The sequence below is a fragment of the Neolamprologus multifasciatus genome, chromosome 18 (assembly GCF_963576455.1).
Source record: "Neolamprologus multifasciatus chromosome 18, fNeoMul1.2, whole genome shotgun sequence".
In the NCBI taxonomy this organism is placed as follows: domain Eukaryota; kingdom Metazoa; phylum Chordata; class Actinopteri; order Cichliformes; family Cichlidae; genus Neolamprologus; species Neolamprologus multifasciatus.
In genome coordinates, this window is record NC_140456.1 from 19,939,581 (window position 1) to 19,961,858 (window position 22,278).

At 40.4% G+C, this 22,278-nt stretch overlaps 1 protein-coding gene across 1 annotated transcript; it reads left to right on the forward strand.

Annotated features, from left to right (window-relative positions):
* Positions 1 to 2,045: 2,045 nt before the first annotated feature.
* plk3 (polo-like kinase 3 (Drosophila)) lies at positions 2,046 to 9,595 on the forward strand. The gene is made up of 15 exons (XM_085141561.1): positions 2,046 to 2,402; positions 3,416 to 3,523; positions 3,652 to 3,768; positions 4,031 to 4,160; positions 4,281 to 4,368; positions 4,872 to 4,967; positions 5,162 to 5,357; positions 5,571 to 5,697; positions 5,848 to 5,963; positions 7,120 to 7,240; positions 7,349 to 7,432; positions 7,773 to 7,935; positions 8,105 to 8,234; positions 8,397 to 8,507; positions 8,610 to 9,595. The coding sequence occupies exons 1-15, from the start codon at positions 2,184 to 2,186 to the stop codon at positions 8,805 to 8,807; spliced, it is 2,004 nt and encodes a 667-aa protein (XP_084997687.1). The 5' UTR covers positions 2,046 to 2,183; the 3' UTR covers positions 8,808 to 9,595.
* Positions 9,596 to 22,278: the final 12,683 nt, after the last annotated feature.

The following is a 22,278-nucleotide window of genomic DNA, read 5'->3' on the forward strand; positions in this document are numbered from 1 at the left end:
GGACCTGATATGTTTAATATGCTGCTGAGAATATAGCCCAGAAAAAGCGTATAGTATAGCTTTTATTTTGGAACCAGCCATTTCTCTGTAATAAACTCTCTTTTCCAAAGATGAGTGATTTCTCGATCAGATAGATTTATTATTTTGTTGTTTCAGCAACATTACATTTAAAAACTGTACTTTTGAGTTAAAATATATATTTATAATTTTAATAAATGACAAATTAAAAAGGCATGAACATTTTTTGTATCGAAAAAATATACGAACCGTGTCACCAAAGTATTGAACCGAACAGTGAATTTTGTGTATCGTTGCACCCCTACTAATTACCCACTTGTTTGGCAGCATCCCCATTCAGATATGTAGGCATCAGGTCAAGACCACCTGCTGAAGTTCAAACTAAGCATCAGAACAGGGAAGAAAGGTGATTAAAGTTACTTTTGACATGGTGTGGTGTTTGAGGTGATGGGGAGACAATAATTTAAAAAAAATCAGAATCAAGGCAGAAACGCATCTGTGAATGGCTGTCTTTCAAGCAGCAGCAGAAGACCACACTTACTGATGCTCCTACACAGGAAGGTGTAGCTACAGCTCACACTGACTCACCAAAAATGGACAACAGATTGCCTCCTATTGTGCATCCTTTTATGACCACAGTGGACACAGCTTCCAAGGGCTGATTCTTACAGGATAATGCACCATATCTCCAATGGAATCCACAGTCTAAAGCACCTTTGGGATCTGGTGGATCAGGAAATTTATATCTGAAGAATGTTCCCAGCACCTTGTTGAATCTGTGCCATGAAGAATTAAGACCATTCTGAAGGCAAAGGGGGTCCAAGCCATTACTAGGAAGGTGTGGTGACATTACCGTAAGCATGGTCAAGCCATTCTGAAATTCTAGTGTCACAGAGTTTCATTACTCCCTCATGTGTCTCATCTACTCTCCAGATAAAGATGCACAGTATCAACATTATGAAGAAGCTGCTGGGCTGTCCTTGAGGCCCATCATGGTCAAAACAAAGAGCACCAAACAGAGGGACACCTCTCTATCAGGCATCAGGCTTTCTTCAGGCCTTCACCAAAGAGGGCGCACCAACAGCTATGGTCCAGAATTGGAATTAATAGTAGGGCCACTTTTTATTTCAGGTCTTTATTACTGTATTTGCACAGTCAACACTGGACAAAACTGCCAAATATTAAGGGCAAAGGCCATGTTGCAAAGCCGAGTGCAAATGCTGTTAGAGCAGGCTTTTCTTTTCTTTGGTTTCTTTTACCTTTTTAAAAAAATAAAAAAGCACATTAGCTTTATAACTGACCACTACTGTGTCACTAGAGAAATATTTTTCATAAGTCATTTATACTGCACATTCAAGTCCTCACAGACCTGAGCTTGACAGCTTCACATTTTGACCACCAGGTGGCAGCCGTATTCAGGACTTTCTCCGGGGGGACTGCACACAGGGGAAATCTAAGCCAGGATTTTACTGTAGCAGCCTTGAAAGTTTTGGATTTTTTTTTTTTAGTAGAACAACACTTTTGTTTCTTTGTAAGAATATGGTCATATATAATATATATAATCTGTGGAGCCCTAACAACTGATTCATACATTTATTTGCAGAATGGAAATGATATGTTCCAGCCCCATCTTATATCTAATGGAATAATTTCCTAGTAAAAGGTTTTTCCTGCGTTTAAGTCTTGTTCTTCTTAACAAAGTCTCCTTTAAATTACAAAAGTCTAAAAACTTTCTTCTCTCCTTACATGCTTACTTACCTCTTTTCATAAAGTGGCTTTTTGTATATAAAGGGTTAAAACACTGTCCGGGTCACTGGCCTCCCAACAGTCTCAGAGACTTGAGGCAAAACCAAGCCATTCTATTTTTTATCAGCTCTTTCATTCATATTTCCTCTCAAAAAATCCACATCAATTTTTGATTGAGTTTCTGTCTGAGCAAATCATCTGGAGTTTCTCCACCAGTGCACCACCTCCTGCCCGCCCACGACTCCGTGACGTCGGTGCCACTATATAGCCAGGGTTTGCCTTTCGTCCACACCAGTTGGATAAAATTGAGAAAGACGGACGTACCGTGAAGACGCACTTGGCACTTTTACGGAAAAAAGAAGAAATATTTAAGCGAGACGGAGACACGTACGAGTCGATCGTTTATTCCGCTGTGATAAATGAGTACCGGCTGTTTCACCGCGGCTCAGCGGATTTCGTGCCACACCATGAATGCGGATTTATTTAAGCCTGCTCCGGAGCGTGGTGGACCCCAACAGACTTCTGCCCCGGCGAAAAACAGCAGGAATAAACACGATCAACCCAAACCGGAGCTGGCTCAGGTTGTGACGGATCTCAAGACGGGGAGGTCCTACATTAAAGGGAAGCTTTTGGGAAAGGTACGCGCATTTCATACATTTTTCTTCGCCCCTTTTCTCCTTTTCCATGTGTCTGTGCGTCGCTGCGTCGGTTTTGACTGAGGAGGCAGATGGATCTAGAATCTGAATTAATTAGCCGCAGTTTTGGGCTGATTTTTATCCCCCCCCCCCCCCTTTTTTTTTTTTTTTTGTTTGTTTTCTCTTTCTGTTTAAAATCACTATGAGCCATGTTCCAGGTGTGCTTGTGATGTGATGCGGGAATAGAGAATGACCTCGTGGTGGATGAGACCAATATTCCCCTCTGTTCTCCTCCTTGCTGTTCTCGTCAGTGCTGAATGAATCAGACGCAAGGTGTGCCCAGCTCCGGTGCGCACACATGCTTAGCTATAAAAAAAATAATTAAAAAAAATCTCCACCGATGATGAACGTTTACAGCCCCCTCTCGTATTTTAATGGCCTGCCGTGAAGCCAAAGACACGCTTGTCTGACCACAGCATAATTTCTGCCCCTCATGATGATGATGATGCATCAGCATCGCTTTTTGAAACAGTGTCTATGGAAGCGAGTTTATCAACGTGTTGCTGGTCGTATCGATGTGCTGCAGCCAGTTTTTTTTTCCTTCCTCTGCCTGCCGCAGAGCTAGAAACGTCTCCGCCAGTTTCACGGTTAATGAATGCAGCAGCTCGGGCTGCCTCATCCTTCATGTACCCGAGCATGTGTAGTCTTGATCACATCCTGGAGAGAAGGGGGGAAAAAACAAATGTATAAGCGGCAGAAAACGCATCTGGGGGATGATATTTTTCATCATATCTGCGCATACAAGCCAATAAAAGATGCCTGAGGCATCAGATGGATCGTTTTATGGTCATGACAATCATTTTTATGTCTTTATTCTTACCTCGATTATTGTTCCTGAAATTGTTTTGACTGCATCGCTACCTATCCTCAGGTCAGACTTGCCTTGAGACTGAGTGTGTGGGTTTTAAACCTGCTGCTTGTGTAAATTGATTATTCTGTTTGTTTCCCCCCCAAAGGGCGGCTTTGCTCGATGCTATGAGATGACAGACCTGTCCAACAACAAAATGTATGCAGTGAAGGTGATCCCACAGAGCAGGGTGTCCAAACCACACCAGAGAGACAAGGTACACGATCACCAATCTTTGTGTCTCCCGTGTCTTGCATAACTGGAAGTCAATGTCTGGGTTGTTGTTTTTTTCTTTTGGGACATTGAAACGTCTTCACCGATTGATGAGTTGTCATATGTTGACAGATTACGAACGAGATCGAGCTGCACAGAACGCTGTCACACAAGCATGTGGTGAAATTCTCCCACTATTTCGAGGACCAAGAAAACATCTACATCTTCCTCGAGCTGTGCAGTCGGAAGGTGAGACTTCAGAACTCTAGAACAGTCTGCGCTGCTTTGTGTTCTGCTTGCACTAACAGTATTTCTTGTATTACCCTACAGTGCTGCTTTGCACGCTATATTTAAAAGGGGTCTTGGCAGATTTTTACTGTTTTCCTAGTGAATGTAAAAAAAAAAAAAGATTTCTTTTATGCAGCTGCAGGGATGCATATGTGCTAGCAGTGTTTGTACAGTCCCACTCACTGATGCAGGGTTGACAGTTCACTCATTGCTCTCTCTGCAGTCCCTGGCACACATTTGGAAGGCGAGACACACACTCACAGAGCCTGAAGTGCGCTATTACCTCAGACAGATCATATCCGGCCTCAAGTACCTCCACAGCAGAGGAATCCTGCACAGAGATCTCAAACTAGGTACGTGGCTGAAAATGCGGCTTAACGCATACACAAAGCATCCCAGGAATCTGTGACTTTGGACGAGCATGCGTGTCATCTGTGGAATGCTGACCGGACAAATGCTTTTGTCTCTTTCAGGGAACTTTTTTATCAATGAGAACATGGAGTTGCGGCTGGGAGACTTTGGCCTCGCTGCCAAGCTGGAGACAGTTGAACAAAGAAAAAAGTAAGTTAATTGCTTAAAATGTTTATCTGCTGGAGGATACCAATGAGCTTAATGGGGACCATAGATCATACTACTGTAATGATGATTGTTATAATGAAACAAAGCTCTCTAAGGTCTCTCCATATTACCCTTTTTTTTATGAGTATTTTTAGCCCCATCTCAGATGTATCTTTTAAAAATCTGACTTTTAATGCCCTATTTTAGCACAAGCACCCTCAACCTAAACCATTACATCAGTTACTAAGCATAATCTTCCTCCCACAACTTTCCTCCTGCAAGTACCTAACTAAACCGGTTTCCAACTGACAGTTGAAAGTACCGCTTAGAGCACAGTTTCGATTCCTGTTAGACAGCTTCCTGTGGAATACCAGAAGACTGAGAGTGACAGAAAAAATATTTCAAACATTACCTGTATGCCTGATGTTGAAAGCAAACCAGTTCCTTGTTCCATGTTCGAAGCATTACATCTTACCCATATATGGTTCTTGCTTTGTTTTTCTTAGAACAATCTGTGGGACTCCCAATTACTTGGCTCCTGAGGTGCTCAACAGACAGGGCCACGGCACAGAGTCTGACGTGTGGTCCCTCGGATGTGTCATGTGAGTCTTTTTACTTTAAGATGATTATAAGAACTATCCCGGTTTCATAGAGAGTGTGTGTTGGGGGGATTTTGACCTTGGCATCACTTTGTCTCAGTCGGTCGGGAAAGTGGGGACTTTTTTTTTTTCTCTCTCTAAATCACTCATTTTTGTTTTTGAGCTGACTCACTGTTGCCTTGATTACTCTCTCACAGGTACACACTGATGTGTGGAAACCCTCCTTTTGAGACGCTCGACTTGAAAGAGACGTACAAGTGTATTAAAGAAGTTCGCTACAACCTGCCCTCCACGCTTTCCCCTGCTGCTCAGAAACTCATCTCAGGCATCCTGCAGAAGAATCCCAGTGACAGACTCACGCTGGATCAGATCCTCAACCACGAATTCTTCAAAGTATGTTGACCTTCGGGAAATTTCTTGCCAGTGTTACGAAACACTTTCATTCAGTTGTGACATTTTTATCTCGAGGTGAAGGAGTGTGAAAATGTCAGTGCTTGATCTGTTATCTCAACTGAGAACAGAGTGGGCACGCTCCAACCTCTTCACTCTTTCTCACTGTTTTTTTTTTTTTTTTTTTTAAATGCATCACCTTTGCCTCTTTCTCAGGGTTTCACTCCTGACAAACTTCCCCCCAGCAGCTGTACAATGGTGCCAGAGCTACACCCTCCCAGCCCTGCCAAGAAATTCTTCACTAAAATGGCCAAAAGTCTATTTGGAAAGAAGAAAGCAAAAGGTGAGCAACCAGCAAGAGCGATGGGGGGGGGGGGGGGGGGGTTCGTTTTTCAGATTTAGTTTTAAGAATATCCAAGAGCTGCTGTATTTATTTAAACAGTCCTGCCTTTAAACATATTTGTTGTGACTACAGTGTGTCGTGTTTTCACAGTGGAAAAAATTCCATGCGAGGACAAAGAGGACAAGGATATTTCCAAGCTGGTGTCGGGCATCGTTAAATGTTCCATCAACCGGCAGATCAGCTACAAAACAGTGGGACCCAATGAGGTACTTTTTTTTTTTTTTTTTTTTTTTTTTTTTTTCCCTCTCTCTCTCTTTCCTCTGTGAGAAACTTTTGACCTGGTTTACCTTAATTTGGGTAATTCCAGCCAGTTATGCACACAGTTGACATGCACTTACAGCCGTTCTAAAGGCTTGGAGAAAACACAAAATGCATATTTTAATAGCATACAGCCTCCATTACAGTTGAGAATTGCTTTCCATTAGCATGCTCATTTAAATAGTAGAAGTGCCCTAGAAAAAGGAACTGTTAGAGAAATGGGGTGGAAAAGTCTTAATTTTTAAAGAGACGTTGTTTTAAATTTTGTTTTTCTTCAGAATAATGTAAGATGCATGACAAAAAAAGTAGTTCAGACCAGAAGAAATGTAGCAGTCTGTTGGTGGTAGCTTTTGAAACTTGATAAGCTCTAGTAAGCTCATCTGGGTGTTTGTCAGGGTACTTTCTTATCAGAAGAATCTGAAGAAGCTGTTACTGCGCACTTGGGGGGGGGGGTAAATGTTCTCTGCTCAGTAACGACATGACTTATTTGTTTTAAAAAGACTGAACAGAACCTAGAGTATATGCCACAATTGCAGGATGCTCAGTTGGCCGATCCCCAATCAGGCTCGTCTAGTTTATTTATAGAGCCAAAAAGGAGCTACAGTTTTTGCTGTCATGCATGACTCTTCCTTTGTCTGTCTTAAGAAGCCTGTCCTGAGGAACCAGATTGTCATTAATAAGCGCAGATGAATATAGATTTCTACAAGTGTACTCTGAAAGTGGTGCTCATTTTAGCTTGTTTTCATGTTTGTCTGTTTGCGGCGGGAAAAAACAAACCTACTCGCGCAGCGCTTGTGGTAACGTGACATTAGAAACTACGTGTCAAGCTTGCAGCATGCTTGCAACGTGTACAAAGGGAAACCGTGCAGCTGAAAGTAGTTTCCCCACCTTGCAGTGGCAACGAGATGCGCTGCATTTAGTCTAAGATGTTGCAGAAATTGAATAAATGAGCTTCAGCGCTGACACAGCAAAAGTGAGCATGCAAGGATTAAAGGAGCTCTTTCCCTTTATCTCTGGTTACCCTTTCGGGCATGTGACACACTGCTCTTTCACTTTGTTGCTCTTACTCATCATGTGCTAATCGCATGTTTCGTTGTTGCTCAGGTGCCGTCTCCCACCGGTCAGCTGGTGAGCTCTGTGCCTCTGGAGCAGACTCCTGCTGAGGAGGAATCCAGAAAGTCCATTTCCCGGTCTTTTAAGGGCACCATGGCCAGCAGCACTGAACGTAAGTTTCTGTTTGTTATTTATGAACACACATTTGGTGTTTGTTGTGGTGGCTGATTGCAATCAGGGTTTCTCATTTTTGCTCGTTTTGGTTGGTTTTTCTCTTCAGCGTGTGAGGATGTGCTGACCCCTGCAGCTGTTGCCGACTCTGCCCTGAAAGTTCTCACGAACTGCCTGGTCACCATGCCTGCAGGTATGTTTATGCAAGATTGTAGCTCAGCCATTATTTTTTGTTGTCCCTGTGGGATTACTTGAGTGGACCAAAGAGGAATAAAATCAAGCAAAATGTCCTTCTGCTGTTTGCCGAGATTACAAAATGCAGCAGAATCATTAAATTTAACTAGCTGGATATTTTCCTTGAATCCTCAGAATTTCTGCTGACTCATTCTGCTCATTTGAGACACACTGTATGTGTTAAGAGAAACAGTGTTTCTTCACATTCAAATTCTTTTTTTTTTTTTTTAATATTTTGACCTTTTGAATTAAGATTTTTTTCACTAATCCTCTTTTTTTTTTCTTTTTTTTTTCTTCAGCCAATAGGAATCCACCCTGCCTGTCCAGTCCGCAGTCCTTCCTGTGGGTGACTAAATGGGTTGACTACTCCAACAAGTATGGCTTTGGCTACCAGCTCTCAAACCAAAACGTAGGCGTGCTCTTTAATGAGGGAACACATCTCAGTCTTTGTGACCAGCGCAAGTAAGTACTTTAAAATCAACCGATTAAGATGTCATGTCAACATTTACGCAGTGCTTAGAGCTTATTGTCAGTTGCTTAGTGACTAGGCTCAATGGTGTAAATGGAAAAGATGTCAAAGTTCATCTACCAATTTTTATTTTTTTAACTTCCCCCCCGTTCTTCCAAACAGGACTGTCCACTACTGCTTGACCAACAACAAACACTTCAGCTTCCCTTCAAACTCTCTACCTGAGCAGCTGCGCAACCAGAAACAAATAGTTGAACTAATGGCTAACTACATGGAGGAGAACCTAATGGAGGTAGGAAAGCACCCATTAGTTTTCAGCCATTACTTAGAGTGACTGACTTGCATTTAATGACAACTGTAAGCCAGGATTTGTGCCTCCATAAACCTGTTAAAGGGCACTTGAAGAGATTATGACCTCATGCAAATGAAACTAAATAATTTCTGTCCTCCTCAGGGTGGAGATCTGCATTGTGAGGAACATGTCTCAGCTCCTCCTCCTCTGCTCCTCCAGTGGGTGAAGACTGACCATGCTCTTGTCATGCTCTTCAATAATGGCACTCTACAGGTTTGGATAATTAAATTAATAAACCCAGTCATGGGACACTGAGTCTACATAGCTACAGTTTCAAAGCAGCTGGATTATAATTCTCCTTTTTTTTCTTTTTAGGTTAACTTCTACACAGACCACACCAAAATCATCCTGTGCAAGTCTTCTGACGATGCCTACCTGCTCACCTATATCAGTCGGGAACGTGCCTCGTGCACGTACCTCCTCAGCATGTTGAATGAAATGGGCTGCACATCTGAGCTACGGCACCGCCTTAGATATGTGGTCCAGCTTCTCCAGCACCACACTGATGCCTGAGAGCACAGCTCAGTGCCTCCCAGGCTACCCGAGTGACAGATGCCTTAGAGGCAACCTGACTGGTTGATACAGTTTCTCAAGGCATAGCCAAGCAAGGCAATGTGTTCATATGCGTGACGGATGAAAAGGATGCTCAACTTCTCGGAGCAATATTCTTGTCTGGCTTAGTGCCTAGGCAGCTGATTTATCAAACTGACTGATTTTGATAAATGTCAAGCAGTCAGGGAGTTGCCCAAAGCAGCATCTGCCTCAAGGGGTTGTGCCTATCCAGCTAAGCCTCAAAGGTATCCACCTGGAAGCTATTGATACCTAAAATAAAGACTCATACATGGCCTGAAATGATGGATCCCTCATCGGCAGATTCCTACAAAACGAAAAAAAAGACAAAAAAAAAACAAAACAAAAAAAACCCACCCAGTTATCCTCCCTCACTCAAACGCACTGCTTCTTGTCTTGGGCCTTTCAAATCTGCCAACCCTACAGCTTTCAGCCTCCCCTGATAGCCCATAACCCAGGCATGGTATCTTAAACATTTCTCAACACTAAAATTGTCCCTTTTGCTCAGAATGGAGATAATCCTGCAGCAGAAATGCTCAGATTTCCAAAAGTATTTTAGCAGCAAGGTCTTTTACACCGTTCTCTTGCACTCCAACTGATATTTCAGCAAAGAAGCTTTGTGAAGAGGTATGGTTTGACTAGAGAGAAAGACCCCCCTAAACCCTCAATTGGTTCATTGTCTTCATTGGTACACTTGTTTTGTTTGTGGTTTTTTTTTTGTTTTTTTTTTTTCTTTCAAATTTGTTTTAAAAAAATGGAAAGAGCCAGCTATAGGATCACACTACAATCTTGACCTCACACGCACAAATATGCCTGGCCTTATTTGATGATGGTGATGCTTAAGTTTGGGAGTCATTGCTTCTTCTGCTCCAACATCATTTTTTTTTTCTTTTAAATTGCAACCAAATTTCACTGATGTGGTGCATAACAAACTACTGGGGCTGCAGGAGTAAACACAATTTTGCACTTTCTTTTTTTTTTTTTTCCTTCTGTAAATTCATCAGGCATACAAAGCCTTTTACCACTTGTTAGCTTTTTTTATTTGTTTTTAACTAGATACCAAAAAGCATTTCAACTTTTCTGTTTGTTTTTAAAAAGGGGGAAAAAAAAAAGATTCAACTTTTTAAAATTCACACACAGTAGGTGAATGTGCGCTCCACACGTGCTGGGAAGCTGAACTGTTGGTTGGATAATGGGGTGGGGGAAAGGGGGGTAAAAGTGCCTTTCTGAGGGATGCCCGTTTAGTGCAATAACAGCCCTTTGTGAATGTCAAGCTGGCTACAAACAAGATTGAGATGGGTTTTACAGGTGGGATTTACTTTTGGACTTTGCACCAAGTTTAAGTCCAATAGCACTACACTCTCACTACCTGGTATAAGCTTTTAGAACAACTGTTAGAAGTATATATTCCAATAATATCTACTAAGGGAAAAAAAAAAGAAAACATTGTACTCTGTCGTACTGTACTGTACTGTAATCCTGATCGGTTTACATTGCTTTCTTGACCCAGAGTTGTATCCTAAAAACTGTGACCTGGAATGCAAGTATTATGTACATGTGTTTTCAGAAAACTCAACATTGTGAAAGCCATCTGCCAATTCAGAAGAGTCTTTATTTTTTTGGCACATAATGTCGTGTTTATTTATTTTTTATTTATACATAGTTTTTTATTTATTGTGCAAATGTTCCGGTCTTGACACAAGTAAACGTTCAATTCCGATCACTTTTTTTGTAATGTATTTTGGGGGGAAAATGGGACAAAAATAAAGTTTATTGAAAATGACTTCAGTTTCTTGTTGCATTTTGCATTTACAATATTTGTATCATATCTTTCTGGAAACATCTAATATATTTATTTACTACAATAACAACAATATGAAACTTTCATTTCTTAGCGTTTGCTAAATGTCTGTTATTCGTGACGACTTCCCCTCTAACCACATTTTCTAGTTACTCTTAAGCCAGATAATAAATTGCCTTTGCCATCTCTTGTAAACCTGTTGTCAGAGTTTATACAGCATCATTCTTTCGGTCCCCTTTCAAACCTTGAAACCATAAGTGACAGTATGTAAATCAAAAGCTTTGCCCTGTGGCTGAATAAATAGGCAAACTCTCTTCCTGAAGTCCCTCAAGGGGGGCTAGTCCATTGTTTCAAGGACAGGATGGAAGCTGAATTGCTCGTCCTGGATGCCAGGTTTGAAAAATCCTATGATCTTCCTTCTACCGCTACCAATCAAAGCACTTTATAGTATAATCTACACTCACCCAACACTTTCTAATCTATAACTAAATAAATGCCTTTTCACCCTAGAGAACACACAGTGATCAGAGCTTCCTCTTTCATATAGGTGGACATCTGGCTCTGCTGCCTGAGCACAACACCGGATCTATTCAGTCTGCCAGGAATAGATCTGGCGTTAGTTTTAACCCTCTCAAAAGAGGGTTAAAACAATCAATATGTAAAATCACATGGGCAGCCAGATAAAGTCATAACATGACGGCTCAGATCTGAGCTGACTCAAATATCTCTTCTTCTTCTTCTTCTACTATTTTTAAATTATCTGTTTGGTTTTTGTAGACTCTTTGCAAATGAGTTGATATAAGCTAAGTATCATTTCAGCTATAAACTTGATTGTGGATTGTCACTTCATTAGGATAGGCAATAAGGCACAATGCATCACATCTTTTTCACCCCCAGTAACTGTTATGTGTGTTAGCAAAGACTGGACCCACACTGGCCGTCAGAGCAGTGTCTGAAACCTTAGTGTTATTATCTCTACTTTTCAGCTGCTGTTTTTCAAAAGCTCTTGTATGGAATTATGTTTTTGTGTTTTGGCTATCAAATGATTTATGACACCACAGCACACAGTATAGGCAGATCCCAGGCCAGGTGAGACAGATCCTAGTGGAATTAAATGTTTCCATCTCTGAAAAATGGGAAAAACATGCAGGAACTGCATTCATGATCTTGGCAGACACTGCAAGCCTGTGAAATAAAGTAGACCGACTGCTTGACAGGAAGGTACAATCTGTTCTTTACAAAGAGGACCTTCAGAATAAACCCTGGTCGCCTTTACCCTGCAGATCTAACCGGAAATATTTTAGACACTCTTGAGTGAGTTCCTCAAATGTTTTACACCTTTTAAAATAATTTCATTAAATAAACAGTGTCTGCAGTCTAAAGTGCACGAGTTCCTTATCATATCACATGACACGCACTAAAGAAAGAACTCCAAGCCCCCTGCTGAGTTGGCTGGTTATCATAAGTGCTGTACCGGGAGTTATGCAGTATACTTCACATACAAAATGCTCAATATTTTGGCACGTTAAGTAGGACATTTCTACACAAGGTCCCAACATAAGCCACCTAATGGTCTTCTGGGTCAGTTTAGGGTTCCTGTTTAAATGCACAGAAGTATTTTAGATTAAATACTTGTTGTTATCTGCCTTTTAGACAGAGTACAATACGACCTGACTTACAGCCTCAGATAAAGACAACTTATGACGTGAATGAGAGACTCACATCATTGTTAAAACTTGTCAAGCATGTCACATTATGTGCAAGAAAGGTGTGCATCGTTTTCTTATTTTTTTAAGTCAAAGGCTTGGCCTGTCAAGTCATTAGTGCAACTTCAGGTAACAATTCTTTCATGTGCAGCTGAATGTGTCACGTTACGCAAATGTTAGTAAAAACTGGTTTTAATTACATATGTGTGACAGGCCACAGTCTGGGCTGGGGTGGGACTCCCTGCTATCCAACTTCCTGTTTATAAAATGCCGTACTACTGTATGTACAAAATATAAACAGTATATATAATGATAAACGTCACGAGTTTATCGCTATATGATTAAACAGTACAGACTTGAAGACTTGAAAGACTTGAAACATATTCATTTTTTAAACATAAAAGGTTTGAACAGCTAATAGGCCCTCTTTATTTGATAGAATGACATGTGTACCATTGGCCTCTGGGCACTATGAGTACTTAAACCTTGCTCAGTTATCCAGATCGACTGTGTCTTTCAGCATTCACGAAATACTACTGAGAGTATTTCCAGTTTTTTCCATTCCTCGACCTCCACGTACACACTTACACAAACATGTCTCCTTCTGAGAGCTTCAGGCTGTTTTATTCACTGTGCACATGGAGAAATATGAGTGCCGAAAAGCAAATATTAGCTTTGCGAGGTAGTATGTCAATGTATGTGATGCTCACAGTTTTACACCATGTTGACTTTTGAAATAGAAGTGATTTCCTGTCAGGATTGCTTTTTTTGGGTTTTTTGTGGTATTGCTTTTCCCCTTCACATTTACAGAGACAAAAAACAACACTACTGTGATCCATAAAATCTTTAAAGGATGGTATGTGAGGCATGGTAAAGTGGGTGGCACAGCTAAATGAGCGAAAGGAAGGGATGTCCTTCCCTTCCTCTGTTACTATTTCAGTGACCCTTAGCCACATCGTATTCTGGCTGTGATGTGTGCGAGTGCGTGTGTGTCGGCTGCGGTTTATCTGTCATGCGGGGTACTGATGCTGATGTCACATTCCTGCCTGTTAAGGCCAGACTGAGTCCATTACACACACCGATGTACGTCACACACCAATCCTACAGGAAATGTGTGTTTCCTTTTATGATTCTCCCTGTGTTTCCCATTAAAAGCACAAAGCGCAATGTTTTATTCGCTCTTCGGCTGCCAAAATGAAATGCTCTCGCCACACTTTAGTGAATCATCAAGCACTTCAGAAAGAAAATTGTCTCCAAAACAATTGAATCATTGACTAGAATTAAGACTTGTGAGCTCTGAATACAGCGTGTATTCTAACCACATCATGTGTCAGTGGATGGGTTATAGACTGGTAGAGTGGTGCAGACGCTGCATGTGTGGAGATAAAGTAGCTTAAACATTTATCAAAGGCAGATAACATACATAAACCTCTCCACACTCCCCATTACAGAAGTTGAGTAATCAAAAGCTATAAAATTACTTATCAAGGTAGGGTCTTTCTTTGGTACAGCAGAGTTTTATGTTTATTTAATTATCTTTTTTATTATGAGCTGATACATTACTGAATCCTTTGTTTCCCTTGTCTGTAAATGGCCATGTTAGTATGTGATAGACTGCCTGTTCCAAGACTGTGGTTGTTGTTTTTTTGTTTACATACATGGAGCATTGAAATGTATGAGAGCATGCTTCCTGTATCTCAGGCTTAAAGTGCTCTTCCTGTTTCTCGACACCATCATTCTTTCACGTCTTTGTTCTCTCAGCGGGGCTCATTATTTATCCTCACTAATGATCAGCCATAATGTCCCCTGTAGTGACAACATGAAACAGCACTAAAGCTTAGGAAGTCAAACATCTGGAGATGGAGAGGACAGATGAGGGAAAAGGGAAGGAAAGAATTTGGCCAGACATCTAACTGCTGTGGGACAATTTTACCTAATTAGTAACTTCTGTTTTCCCAGGAGTTTTCTCTCTCCTCGGTCTCCCTTCATCCTGTGTGTGTGGGAGCAAAAGGGAGAGAGAGAGAGAGAGAGAGAGAGAGAGAGAGAGAGAGAGAGAGAGAGAGAGAGAGATTGCAATAGGCTTTCTTTGTGAATTGCTGCCAAGACCACAAGCCAAAGTCCTTGTGAGTGTTACTGGACTAGGGTTTCTCAGCTAGCACTGGTTTCCTCTCAAGAACAAATGTTTCTGAGTCATTTGCATAGCCCTATTTTGGTTCAGAACTGGTGCATCCTAATGCATTGTTCAGGCTTGCACAGTCATTTCCCAGATGTCTTATGTTTATGGCTTTCCCATCTCTGTGACCCTGCAGATTATGTCTCTCTCAGGAAGCATCATCTATTCACAAGAAATCTCAGTATCTCAGGTGTCCCACAACCTGTTTCTGAGGCTCAAGTCAACCCCCCCATTTGTGATCTATTTTATCATCATAGTTCTTTGGTAAAATTCCAAGCTCCTGGTATGTTGTTTTATCTAAAAAAAAATTGTTGGACCGCTTTTAGTGTCTGTTTCCATGCCATATCCTTTTTAAGTGCTTGGTTCAGTCAAATGAATGTTCTGACTGATGATCCTGCCACCTTCTGCCTCCTTTGTCAGTCAATCATAACTCATAAATCGTGTGGGGGTCAAACAGATCCTACAGCTGGCGTGTTTTGTTGTTGTAATTTTGGCTCTGTACACCAACAAAGAGGATTTTAAGTAAAACAAACGAGATGTGATTGTGGTGCGTACTTTCAGCTTTAATTGATATAAATTGCATTTTTAGGAATGTGTGGGAATTGCATGTGCTCTTATAAACATCTATTGTCCACTGCTCGAAATTAATTGGAGAATTGACTGATAAGGAGTTTCAACACAAGTGAGAGAGGCCGTTATTAGACTCTAAAACTAAATTGAGCCCAGCAGTGAGATTCTGGTATAGTCAGCTTACACTGGCCAGCTAAGCAACACCAAAAAAGTCATGAGGCCACAGTAAACAGTGAAAGCACATGATGACATATTTTCCATGGTTAAGAAAAACAGCTTCACACATCTAACCAAGTTAAGAAAACTCTGAAGGTGGTTCATATGTCAAACCACCGGTCACATTTAAGAATATGTTTATCTTTTAGAATATGTTTATCTAAAAGAGCCTGCACAGTTCTGAGAAGTATTCTTTAAATAGATGAAACCAAGATGAACTTAATGAACCAGAATGATGGGAAAAGAAAAGTATCAAGAAGGAGAGAAATCGTATGATCTGAAGTATAGCATCTGTCAAACATGGTGGAGGTAGTGTTATGGCATGGGCTTATATGCCTGCCAGTGGAAATGTTTCACTGGTTTATTTTTGATTATGTGACTACTGACAGAAGAGACTCTGCTCAGATTCCACGAAATACTTAAAAACTGAGGAGACAATGCTTCACAAATAGATAATGACCCAAAACATAATGCAAAAGCAACCTGAAGGCACATACATTTTTCAGTGGTCAGGTCAGTCACCTGCTCACAATCCAGCAGAGCATGCTTTTAAGTAGCAGCCTAAGTTAGCTGCAGTAGCAGTAAACAGCACTATTTAGTGATGTTAAATGATGTTCGTTTGTACAGTTGTTTTGAGTCTCTGAAAATGGGGGGCTGTGTATAAAATGGCCGTAAATCCTAAACAATTTTGTTAAAACCCTTTTCTGGTAACAGACTACATGCAGTAAGCCAAGTCAGTGTAGTTTCAATCTTTTGGTAACTGATACAAGTTTGCAGCCAACGACAACATAACTGTCCAGATGGCTTTCCACTGTAAGCCAAGTCAGAACTGTTATCATCTTTTGGTTGTCTGAGTGAATCTGCGTGAGGGGCCTGTGCTTACTCGAGACACACACTTTAAAAAACTCATGCGTACACGTGGAAACAGAAAAAATTATTTTTAGAGTCATGGGGTCTACAGTTGTGTTTTACTTCGTGGAAAGATAAGTTTAACATCCTGTGGTATATGCGTGCATGGACATGCGCATGCATGCAAATACACACTGAATACACACACCTTCCTGTTTGTTAAGTATAGAGGAACTAGATACAGTGCCCACGCAACAACAAACATGTGAGACAGAGCAAAACAAAACACCCCCTTGGTGCACTGTGTGTGTGTGTGTGTTTCCGTCAGTTATAAATACCAAAGATGCAATCACCTGCAGTTTATTGTCGTTTTAATGTCAGTATCACACAGGTGTGACTTTATCATCAGATATAGTGTTCTTTGTGCTCTTTAAAGAGTAATATAAATAGGCAAGGATGTGACAACTCATGAGTTCAGAATGTTTTTTTTTCCAAGAGAGAAGAAGCAACCATTGACATTATCACACTGCTACACATTAAGAAAGAAACTCATTCATAGAAAGAAATCTAGCTTAAAGATCTAAAGCTAGAGGAACTAAGTCAGACTTTGTAAATAAATGATCAGATTGATAACAATAACACAAGAGGCCCATAAAAAGTGTCACAAAAAAGCAGCTTAATTGAGTTTATTTCAAAGCATGCCCTCTTATTCACAAGGAAAATTAATAAAACTGATCACTATTCACCAGATGCCAGCTTTGCTTTTTTTTAAATATAATGCCCTACTCTCCAGAAAATGAAATTCAGTCAGGATCATGGCACCCCGCAGGATTACACAGTTACGCAGGTATTCTAAAAATAGCAGCAACAACATCTGGACCTTTGTTAACAACTAGCAATAACCAGGCTCATCACGGTTTATCCCTGATGATGCTGAGCAGTGAGCAATGCACTGAGCAATGCCTGCAGCGTACATACATCAAAGTGATGCAGCTTGTCACTTGTCACACTGGAAAAGCAATGGAGCCCTTTTATGGCCCTAAACTGTGATTTCAATAGTTAACATTGTCACTGGATATTTATTATTTATTCATCTTTTCTTATTTTTTGTTACTTTGTAATTGTCTAAAAAGACTGCATTTTAATCCTTTTAAAGAAAGCATGTCCACACCCTTGAATTATGTGGAGACACCTTGTGTGTTAATCCACTAATGTCTTTGGTAGGAGGAGACTCTGCTGACTAGACAGAAATGAACGGCACGGGGAAACAGATGGTCAGAAAGCAGTGATGTGAGGGAGATGATGTAGTGAGGCTCCAAATGGAAATTTTTAAAAGGGATGTGAATTATTAGGTGTGGGAATTTGGATTTGGAATAGCAGCAACTCAAAGGAAAGTTGACATGTGTGCCTGATTCATCATTATATATATGATGTGAAAGTAAAGTGAAGCACATGCAACTGATGTGACCAGACTGGAGTCAGCAACACTCATGTGATACAGGGTATGATGGAAGGGACAACTCATCCCTTTTAAATGTCATCACTGTAGGCATACAGTCTAACTAACCCTTCACTCATGAAGCAGCTGATCAAGGTCATTCACATGAGCAACTCTAGCGTAAAGAGAAAAATGAGCAGTGTCATCCATGGCAGAGTGATGCAGCAGCAGTTTTATCTATCTATTATTATCATATCTATCTATTATTATCAGAAATGACAGCTGTAACACGCAGAGCAGAAAACCACACGTAAAACCATAATAATCTGTAATTAATTATTATCAAGCATTACATCATGTTTGTAGTTCAGCCTCTTCAGTTTACATCTACAAAGCAATCGCAGTCAGCTTTCAGTCATCTTCCCCTCATACACCTTAATAGATTTTACAGAAATCTTTAATCTTTTGACATGCGAGTTCTGTGGCTCAACCAGAACAGGCTTTAGGACAACTGAAACTGTCCACGTGGCCTCGAAAAAAAACTAAAAGGAAAAATAGGTCAAGTTTTACTTAACAACCACTATGACAACTCAAAAACCAAACTTCCCATTTGTTAGAATGTTTTTATCATATGATTACATCATCGTGTTTCTAACATGAACTTTCATGGTTGAGTACTTCCATATAGAAAAATCCCACGTGGTTCCTGAGTGCAGATTAAGCTCTACATGTGATCGTTACAGTGTGCGACAGTCACAAGGGAAATATGCAGTGTGTGTTTGTTTTTTTTAAATTGTCTCTTTGAAACGTGGCGATTTGGGTAGGAGAAAAAAAATCAATCTTTGTGTGGGTTTAATCTCCTAATCCAGCAGCTCACTGGATCACAGAGTAGGATTTAGGCCTTGTTTGGAAAATGTTTCCTGCTTTAAAATGAAGTGGGGTTTTTTTGTTTTTTTTTTTAATTTTCACTATGCAGTCTCTGAATTCTGTTTCCCAGTTTGACAATCAAGATACTGAAAATCCTCCCACCAGTATGTACAAGTATGTTTGTACTCCAGAACAAGAACAAGGGCATGCTGTAGGACGAGGCAGCCGCGGCCCTCTCACACCACATCTGCTCAATGAGGCACTTTGTGTTGTGACCACTGTGGGGGTTGTTTAAACCAACCCCCCTGTCTCCACCCATTGACTTTATTAGCTCCACAGCCTCACCAAGAAAAGCTCTCAATGTTATGAAAAAACTGTAACAATTATCTGGAAAGATTAAGTGAAAAGATGACATATTTAAAAGTCAAATGACTTCACGTGCTTATGGCAATCACACGATTTGACACTCTTTCTTTTGCCCTCGCGATGCTTCTTTCTCTTCCTCTCTCCTCTTTCACTGTTTCTATTCTTACTCTCTTTAAACCCAAACAAGCATTACTCCCAAAGAGGGATTCCACTGTAGACTGACTGATCAGTGGGGAATTCCCACCCTGTGACACAAAGTTAAGTTCAGATGAAACGCTTGTGTTAAAGCAAGATTCAGTCAAGATTTATTTCCATATTTCCTTTAAAATTTGGAAACATGAAGGGGGGATGATTTACAACATGGGAAGTACCTATAATGTGATATTTCCCTTACTTACACAGTAAGTGAGAGAACAGAAAAGCTTGTTTATGAGACAGAACGTCTTCTAATAAAATGCTTTTTGTTTTCTTTAAAGAACCATAAATGGATAAATGATCAATTCCTTTTTAAAATGTAGGTAAACCAACACGATTTACACTCGGTTTCATGTCCAAAGACTTGCAGTACATTGAAAACACCTTTAACCTTTTATTTTATTAAACTGTGTGAGAACTCTTTAAAGACAAATATGACATTTAGTAGCCATCGTGTAGCACGTTAACTAACCACAATAAAAACTCCAAGCTTTTGGACAACAATACACATGGGGATATAAAGACATACCAGTACAGAGATAAAAGAAATCTGATCTAATCCAGAGGGAATGAGGGGAAAGCCCATGACCTGACTGACTTACTGAATGACTGGAAGTAAACTCGGTGAGCCATGGTAATGGGATTATTGTACTATATTTCAAGCTGTCCTGTACTGACAGCTAGAATAGTTGTATGACTTTGTTTAGAGGTCTTTGGCCCTGTGAGCCCCTCGAGCTGAAACCATGATGAATGAGTTTTCTGTCCACCACCTAGTTTGGACCGTATCCCAGGCTTAGTCTAAAACCCACCAGGGCTCTGTAGTGCGCCTTTAGCCATATGTCACATACATTAATCTGTTTGTCTATAACCACTCAATTAGAACCATTAGGATCTAATTAATATGTATTATGTATAAAATTCTGTATGTATCTGGGTTTGCTTTAAAAGGATAATGCTGTTAGAAAATGTTTTTTGGTTGATGATAAATGGTCGACAATATCCAGTTAAACTTTGAAAGGACAAATTTAGTATGAAGGATGCCTCGTTGTCCTCTCCTTTTTGCGTTTATGCCTTGAAGACATCTGGGGTTGAAGCACAGAAGCACATTAAATGTATTTTGCTAACCAAGGTCAATGTTAAATTAAACACAGTTTTTGATTAAACCTTGACATCACACTACAGTTGGAAAGTCTCTATTTATAAGATTATTGCGGATTTGTGGAAATGAAAATGAAAAACAGTCTGAAACTGCGCTGATTTTGGAGTCATGAAAGCTGAGTTCCTTGTCAAAGCTAAGGAACAGTAAGTAACATTTAAAAACAGATTTATATATATATATATATATGTCTGCAAGAAATCCTACCAGTGGCTGGACAAAGCTGGCCTGAAAGATGGCACTAATCATGGCAGCACAAGAACAAGCTCTGAGTACAAGATCCATAGAGGCTGGGGTCTATCACACCAGGCAAGACCCCAGGTGCAGGCTGTGTAAAGATGCCCCAGAGACAATCCAGCACATAACAGCAGGGTGCAAGATGCTAGCAGGCAAGGCATACATGGAACGCCATAACCAAGTGGCAGGCATAGTGTACAGGAACATCTGTGCCGACTATAACCTGGAAGTCCCGAGGTCAAAATGGGAAATGCCCCCAAGGGTGGTGGAGAATGACTGAGCTAAGATCCTGTGGGACTTCCAGATACAGACGGACAAAATGGTGGTGGCTAACCAACCGGACATAGTGGTGGTAGACAAACAGAAGAAGACGGCCGTAGTGATCGATGTAGCGGTTCCGAATGACAGCAATATCAGGAAGAAGGAACACGAGAAGCTGGAGAAATACCAAGGGCTCAGAGAAGAGCTCGAGAGGATGTGGAGGGTGAAGGTAACGGTGGTCCCCGTGGTAATCGGAGCACTAGGTGCGGTGACTCCCAAGCTAGGCGAGTGGCTCCAGCAGATCCCGGGAATAACATCGGAGATCTCTGTCCAGAAGAGCGCAGTCCTGGGAACAGCTAAGATACTGCACAGGACCCTCAAGCTCCCAGGCCTCTGGTAGAGGACCCGAGCTTGAAGGATAAACCGCCCGCAGGGGCGTGCTGGCTGTTTTATATATATATATATATATATATATATATATATATATATATATATATATATATATATATATATATATATATTAAACATTTATAACTTTAAATATATTAATTTTTCACATAAAACGGAAAGAACGACGGTGAGGGTCAGATAAATAACAAAACGCCTTACTTTAATATATTCTTGTAATATTTTGTTAACCCAATGTTTTCATTGCGACACGTACAAATCTCTAAGAACTTTAAAATCTATATATAACAAAAATATTTCATAAATCTGTCAAAAACGTTTTATTTAGTTGCTAAATAACAAACTGAATTTATGATTTTAAACATAAATTTGCTTTACTAGTTTTCTATTTTTTTTTGTAAAACACTAAATCATGAAAAATCATAAATAATATTTTTGAATAAAGAAATATCATTTAAATTAAAGCTTGTCATATGTCTGCTGTGCTAATAAATGCCCTTATAAGGACTGTTCTTCTATTAACATTACATTGGTATTGCATAGCTTGGTGGAGATATCCTGCCACTACATGAAATAGGGAAATTCTACAAGGAGGAACTAGAAAGTCACTGTCATTTAACAATATGTTGAACTGTTGTCACATAAAAAAAATGAGTGTGTCAGTGACAACAATAGTTCTTTCACTCAGCAAACCACCCCACTACCCATCTCTGGATCTCCCCTGCAACAGCCTCCGCTGCTTGTCATATGTTCTTTTTTTTAGTGTGTTTCAATAAAGTGCGGGGCTGTCCCACGGGTTCCACCTTCATCAGAACAGCCCACTGCTTGTATTCATAATCACTCTTTTAATAAGGGGATCCTAGAAAACCATGGCTCACATCTCAACTGTGTGTGTCTATATGCAGAGGTGTATGCACTGAAGTGTAGGCGAAACAAAAGTGAGAAGTTACTTTGAATTTTAAAAGAAGTTTCTTTTGATGATGAGGGGTTTACCTTTTTTTCCTGTAAACTTTTCAGGGTTTACCCGGGTGCAGTTCCATTACTAAACCAAGCAGTGGGCCACAATGGTAAATACTGCAAGCTCATGGTTGCAACTTTGAAGAAATGAAAGAAGTGAAGAAGCGAAACACACGCCTAATAGCAATCAAAACAACTTCTCTTATCGTGACAA

Coding starts and splice junctions, on each gene's coding strand:
- plk3 (XM_085141561.1), top strand. CDS start 2,184: ATGAGTACCGGCTGTTTCACCGCGGCTCAGCGGATTTCGTGCCACACC. Junction 3,769..4,030: donor TCGAGCTGTGCAGTCGGAAG/GTGAGACTTCAG, acceptor CTCTCTCTGCAG/TCCCTGGCACACATTTGGAA. Junction 4,161..4,280: donor GCACAGAGATCTCAAACTAG/GTACGTGGCTGA, acceptor TGTCTCTTTCAG/GGAACTTTTTTATCAATGAG.